The following is a 7,331-nucleotide window of genomic DNA, read 5'->3' as shown; positions in this document are numbered from 1 at the left end:
TGGATGAAAGGACTCGATCTGTTGAACGACTTGTTTGGTGTTGTTCTCAGGTTCCGAGAAAATCAGGTTGCTTTCATTGGAGACATCCAAAATGTACCATAGAATCCGCATTCCAGAAATTGACCAGCACGTGCACAGGTTCCTGTGGAGGAACTTAGAGACACATCGTCAGCCAGACGTTTGTGAAAAGTCTCAACATTCGGAGACAAACAAGCCCCTACAATGGCGCAAATAGCCCTTCGACGAACAGCAGAAGAAGCGAAAGAAGCCTTCCCAGCAGCAGGACAAGTAATCCAGGATAATACCTACATGGATGACATCTGCGACTCAGTACCAACCATAGAAGAGGCATGCGACCTGACCAGAGATATAGACAGCATACTGGAGATAGGAGGATTCAGAGTAAAAGGCTGGGTGTGAAACAAAACGGAACCATTAGAAGCCCCCGAAGAAGGACAGAAAGCAGCAACGTTCCTGCGAGGAGGAAGCGTGAAGAAGGTGTTGGGCGTGGTATGGGACAGCAGTATAGATACATTTTCATTTAAAGTAACATCTGATCTCCTTGATTGTCAAGAGCCGATACAGCTTTCAAAGAGGAAAGTGCTGAGCCAAATAGCGCGTATCTACGATCCTATAGGATTTGCAAGTGCAATCATGATCCGAGGCAAGATCGCTCTTCAAGCGCTTTGGAAGAGGGGAATCAGCTGGGATGAAGAGTTACTGCCCGGACTGTCTGAAAGGTGGAAAAGGCTATTTGAAGAAATGGTACAGTTGAACGGGGTACGGTTTGATAGATGTCTCACGCCGCCTAAAGCAATTGGACAGCCCGTCTTTTGTGTTTTTTTTTCTGTTGCTTCAGATGCATTTGGAGCTTGTGCACATGCAAGGTGGCAATTGAGTACCAGAGGTTACAATGCACAGTTCATCGCGGCCAAGTCAAGAGTAGCGCCTGTAAAGAAACTGACCATCCCCTGTTTAGAGCTTCAAGGTGCAGTGTTAGCATCCCGACTGGGCAAGAACATTCCTAAAGAATCTCGGCTTAAGTTTGAGAAATCAGTGTTCTTCCTGGATAGCAAGATCGTGTTGGCATGGATCTGCGGTGAAACAAGGCGATTCAAACCGTTTGTCTCAGTCAGAGTTGGTAAGATCCAAGATAATTCCGATCTCGCTCAGTGGAGACATGTCCCAGGCAAAACGTATCCCGTGGAATTCCTGTAGAAAGCTCGTCTGGCAGGTGGCAGTATGGACCAGACTTTCTGGGCCTCCGCGAAAGCGAGTGACCGCAAGACTCCCCAGTTGCTGACGAAGTGGAAGTTGAGAAAGAGCACCGTAAAGTTCACATAGTTGGTGAGCAGACCAATACACAGTCTCCCATTGACTGCAAGGAGTTTCCAAAATGGAGACGGCTCATCAGAGTTACAGCTTACACGATGAGATTTATTTGGAGACTGCGAGCAAGTGGGTGCAAAGGATTGGCAGTGAGAAAAGTTAGCAACCCTGAAAATGGCCCTCTCTCACCCCAAGAGTTAAAGGACGCAGAAACGCACTGGTTAAAGGAGAGTCAGAAAACCCTAAAAGACGCCTCAGCAAAGGAGAGTTTAGAAATCTAAGCCCTTACGTAGACCACGAAGGCGTAGTGAGAGTTGGTGGCCGAGGAGACAAAGCTTTAGTATGGTATGAAACCAGACATCCTTCCTTACTTCCTCGCGATCACTGGATATCGCGCCTCATCGTTCAGCATTCTCATCAGTTTGGACACCCAGGGGTGGCAGCGACAGTGGCAAAAACAAGAACAAAGTACTGGATCGTTCGAGCTCACGATTTACCCAAGTCAGTAAAGTTCCGTCGTGTGGTTTGCCGTGAAATTGGAGCAAGAGTTGAATCTCAAGTCATGGGTAATCTACCTCAAAGTCGTCTGGCACTGTTTACTCCACCGTTTCACCACATGTCGTGTGATTACTTTGGCCCCTACCGCGTCCGGATCAGCTGCAAAAAGATTGTCAAGCACTATGCTGTGATTTTTACACGCTTAAACACGAGAGCAGTTCATCTTAAACTGGCAGCGGATTGCTCGACGATGGAATTTATGCAAGTTCTCAGACGATTCTATGCACTAAGAGGGGTACCCGCGCTGATGATAAGCGACAATGGCTCCCAGTTAGTTGGCGCAAAACGAGAGCTGCGAGAAATGATTAAGGGACTGGATACCGAGAAGTTACAAGAATTCTCCGCAGAAAGAGGAATGAAGTGGCAGTTCACGACCCCAACAGCCCAACACCAGAATGGTTGTGCGGAATCCTTAGTAAAGAGATGCAAGATCGGCTTAAAGAAGGCAATTGGCGAGCAAGTACTCACCCCACTGAAACTACAGACGCGTCTCGTTGAAGTTGCAAATTTAGTCAACAAGCGTCCAATAGGCCGAATCCCCAGTGACTCCAACGATGGTTCATATCTTTGTCCAAATGACATGTTACTTAAAAGAGCACCATCCACCGTTCCGCAAGGACCATTCAGGCACTCTCAGAACCCCCGGCACGGAGTTGAATTTGTCCAGAAAATAGTCGATTAGTTTTGGACCTGCTGGACAAGAGATGTCTACCCGTCACTACTACCAAGGAAACAGTGGCATGTAGAGAACCGCAATGTTCGAGTTGCTGACTTTGTGATCTTGCAAACCTCAAGTGCAATTTGTGGAACCTGGAATGTTGCCCGAGTAGTCAGTGTCTACCCCGGAGAGGATGGCAAGGTCAGAAACGTGAAAGTCAAAACCCGGACTGGAGAGTACAAGAGGCCTATTACTAAGATTGCTATAATATACCCAGCAGAAGGGTACGGAGAGCATCATAAGTGAAAACGAGAGCTAACGCCCTCATCGTGGCGGAGAGTGTTTCAATGAAGAACAGTGTTTTGCGTAACATTTCGCGACGTTTTATTATTGATTTTAATAGTTTAATATTACACTTTCTATCAAACACGATTACATTGATTGACATTACAATCTGAGCAGCCCGATGTAGGAATCGTTTTCAGTTAGTTTTACACGTGTCGGAACGGTAGCTTCCCGTGTTAAAGGTTTTTTACAGTTTAATCGGACTCTGGAATCCCGTCACGAAGCGAGTCAGTTTAAGTTGTTTTTTTTCCGTTTTCTAAGGCTTTGTTACTTTAAGTTGTTTCCTTTGATTTCTGGTAGTGTAATTTCGGTAATCGACCGCATGTGATTAACAATTGTGTAATACCGCGTGGTTTACTCGGTGAAATCTATTCGCGTTTCTTGGTTGATACGATGTATTAAGGCCCTATATTTTCGGTTAGTTGCTATTGTTTAAGTGTATCATTTGCTGTGTTTATTTCAGATCGAATAAAAATCTTACTTATACGATTCACGGGAATTCAGAGTCAGGGGCATTTTGGCGGTTTTTGTCCGACGGACCTCTCCAAACTATGCTAAAAGGTGAGAGAAGTACCGTTTTATATCCTTTGTAGCTCAGGCCAAACGCGAAGATTTAATCATATAATCTGGGTCAATCATTTTTAAACCACCTTTAGCGTAATCATTAATTGTCGAAAGACGAGTTGCCTTGTGTTCCATTCCACAGAAATGTGTAAACTAGTCGATTTAACTCTTTCACAAATTCGTCTGCAACAGGCACGAGAGAGTATATATTAATGAATTTCGGTTTAACTAGGGATTTGATGACAGTCACCTTACTGTAAAGCGATAAGCCTCTACAGGACTACAGGTTCAGGAGTTTTGTAATCTTGTCCAAATTCTCAATGAAGTTTTTCTCTGGAAGAAAGGCTGCATCGTATGAATAGTATACACCTGAAGCCTTTAGACGTTTGCGAGACAATTTGATACTGAGGGGTTTAGAGTTATTAATTCTACAAGATCTGACCCACATACCTTCTGTTTTACTGTAGTTAGTTGCTAACCCTGAAAGCAGTTTGAATGTGTCTAATAAGTGGAAAAATGTTCGGGCCGAGCTTAATTCAGCAAGGATTGGTGTTGTATCGTTTACGTAGTGGAGCAGTTTGGTTTCTCGTCGATCAGTAGAGATGCCTCTAATACTCGTATTCTGCCGTACAGCTGTTGGCACACAATTTTATTTATTTTACATTCTCATTTATATTCCTGAATTTCAATTAATTTGGACTCGTTTTTTATATTCCCAAGTCTTAGTTGATTGACATCCTGTGAGCAATTTTATTCGAGTAACTAGAAAATGTTCCTACGATTTAACATAGTTTTGTAGTTTAGTAAGCTGAAAAACGTGATCTGTGTTGTTTTCATTAATGCCAGATTGTCACCAAGTAACGTACATGTGCCAGAACCAACGTGCACGTGCCAGAACGTACAGTTGATTTAAGTACACGTACTTTTTAGTAAATTAACATATGTTGTGTAAGTTGGAAAAGTTTCGCGTGGGAACTTTTCCACACACTAATGCCTTCTTCTATTTGTTTTCTTGCGGAGTTTACTTACTCCAGATTGACTCTGTAATTTTGCAGTTGAAATTGTAAAGAACTATTGTTCTGTACAATCCAGGAAAATTAATTAGTTCACGTTCCCATTTTCACCCGATGCTTGAGTAACAGTCTGGTAATCCTTTTAGGTTGTTAACATTAGTAATTTTAAGCTTCCTACCTCAGTGCAGTTGATAGCTGGACTCTTCTGGTCTTTTGTCCAGCACGAACTGTGGAGTATTTGATTCCATACAACTGAATGAACAATGGCAACCCTCTAAGTTAACTTTTTTCCTTAGTGGCCATTTGGCCACTGACTGTTCAGGTTTGGTCGCCAGTGAAAACTTTTAGTCGCCAAAATATATGTATAAATTAATAATTAATTAATAATAAATAATAATCTTAGTATTATCTAACTGTATAATTAATAACATTTTCCTTGAACCACCAGGTAAATTGTAGTCCTGTTCAGTGAAAGAACTACCTAATGTTGATTCAAATATGCTTTTATTGGAATGATTGATGATCAAATGAAATAGTTTCTGATCACAATGAAAAAGTACTATATTACTTGCAACAGTGTTGTGAGTTGATCACAGTTCTCATTCAGTCATTTTAAATTGATTGGCTTTCACTTTCAAAAAATCTTTTACAATGGTTATAATAATGCAAATGTACATGCCTCCAAATAGCTCCATCGATTTACAAGTGACACGACAAATATCAAAAACCAAAGGTTCAGACTATCTTCATTATACACTCTTGCTTGAGCACTGGCGCTGGTTGTGAAATCAACCATCAAAAAGCGTGAGCATGTATGAATGAAACGTATGTTTACCGCCATTTTTCCCGCGGAAATATTTGATGAAAATTAAGAAAAAAAGTCGCTTCACATAACACAGAAATATTTGTGTATATCATTTATAATTCACACAACAGGAGAAGTGCAAACGACACAGATTATACCAAGTTAACAAACGATAGCCTCATTCGCAGCTGAATGGCGGAAAGTTTTCCAATGTTTATCAAGGCGGCATCAAATTCTTGCTGAGACCATAAAGTGAACACTATTTTTACCTTATCGCTTCTGATCTTTTTCAAATGTTCAACCTCGTTTTCCGCTTGAACAAGCAAACGATATAAAACTTCATCTGAAAACAAAATACGTTTCTCAAATACATCTGGATGTTTCTCAAATATATTGTGGATCCTGTCACCGTCGAGGTTTCCAAGCTTTTGCAATTCCTCTTCTTTTCGAAGGCAAATGACCGGATTGCGTGCGTTGTCTCACGCTTCCAGGTAAAATTGTCACGTGCCAAAGTTCAGTCGAGTGGAACGAATTTCGTCGCGTCCCAAGCTCAACTGAATGCAATTCCTTGATCTTTGTTCACCGTGTAACATTTCATTTTATTCAGTCTCCATTTCTGTTGGTTAAAATCCCACAACAACTAGCTTTGCAAAGTGAATTCTTAATGCTCAGAACGTTTTTCTTTTCGCTCCGGATGATAGTCCGCTCAAGCTCCTGACGCATAGGTCACGTTAATTTTAGTCGCCGAGGTGGCGACTTTCGTTCTAATGAATGAGTTGCCAGTAATCGGATACCCGTGTTTGCGCAAAGAACTCTGGGATCGTCAGGGGGCAAGCATTGCAAGTCGCTAGAAGAAAATGTATGGCGAAAAGTTGTTTCGACGCCCAAAAACATGGTTTTGGCGAGAGATCAACGCTTTTTCGCCGTTGTTTTACAGCAACTGGATTTTGGCAATGTTGATACATGGAAAATGTAAGTTTTTGTTTGAATAACCGTGAAATAAGTGATAAAATTTACCGACAAACTCCTTTTTGCTTGCGTGAGGTTTACTGTGAAACTTACATTGGAGAGAATATTGAAAATTTCAATACACGCCTGATCTCGAGAGGCTACCCGGAGCAAATGGTAGAAAAGACCCTCCGAGAAGTTAAATATAAAGACAGAAAAGCTCTAAAATAGAAATCGAAAATTGCAGAGGGAACTACTACCCTTTGTGTCGGACAATTTCACTCAACCGTCAATACCAAACTTTGGAAAGAATAATCACGCACAAATGGCACTTTTAAATACAAATACTCAGAGATATTCAAGGACCCACCCTTGATCTGTTATAGAAAAGGAACATCACTGAAATATGTGCTTGTAAAAGCAAAACAAAGGCTTTGAGCAACACAGTAGCCACACAACATGAGTCGCGCGGACTCATTTGTTATTAAATCAACCCCAGACAGCACAATGATCGCCACCAGGTTTATTTCCAGTATTATTTGTATGACCGAGCTTTCAAATAAGCCAAAAGTAGCCTGTACACAACTTAAAAGGCTTTACTGAGTTATTTCCTCTGGATTTATACCTAATTAATTTTGTAATATTTTCAGACCATTACGCGATGTAAATTTCACAATAAACCTCACGCAAGCAACGGAGTTTATCGGTAGATTTTATCACATATTTCATGGTTATTCAAACAAAAACTTACATATTCCACATATCAACATTGCCCAAATCCATTTGCGATAAAAATGACGGCGAAAAAGCGTTGATCTCTCTCAAAAATCGTTTTCTTGTGCCTCGAAACAATTTTTCGCCATACATTTCCTTCAAGCGACTAGCAATGTTTGCCCCCTGACGATCCCAGAGTTCTTTGCGCAAACACGGGTATCCGATTACTGGCAACTCATTCATTCAGTCGCCAGCTCCAAAATTCTAGTCGCCACGGCGACTAAAATGGTCGCAACTTGGAGGGTTGCTAATGGTGATGCGTCTGTTGCCATTTCTATGACTGGGTTGCCCATGGTGATATTTTTGCACGCTGTAGGCAGCCTAGTCACCCACCAGC

At 41.8% G+C, this 7,331-nt stretch overlaps 1 protein-coding gene across 1 annotated transcript; it reads left to right on the top strand.

Moving 5' to 3' along the window:
- Positions 1-222: 222 nt before the first annotated feature.
- On the top strand, positions 223-1,218 carry LOC149111016 (uncharacterized). The gene is made up of 2 exons (XM_089292361.1): positions 223-402; positions 577-1,218. The coding sequence occupies exons 1-2, from the start codon at positions 223-225 to the stop codon at positions 1,216-1,218; spliced, it is 822 nt and encodes a 273-aa protein (XP_089148487.1).
- The last annotated feature ends 6,113 nt before the right edge of the window (positions 1,219-7,331 follow it).

This window comes from Orbicella faveolata, unplaced genomic scaffold (genome assembly GCF_042242905.1).
Source record: "Orbicella faveolata isolate gen_17 unplaced genomic scaffold, um_ofav_v1 contig_24, whole genome shotgun sequence".
Taxonomy (NCBI): Eukaryota; Metazoa; Cnidaria; class Anthozoa; order Scleractinia; family Merulinidae; genus Orbicella; species Orbicella faveolata.
This window is presented reverse-complemented; position numbering and strand designations above follow the sequence as displayed.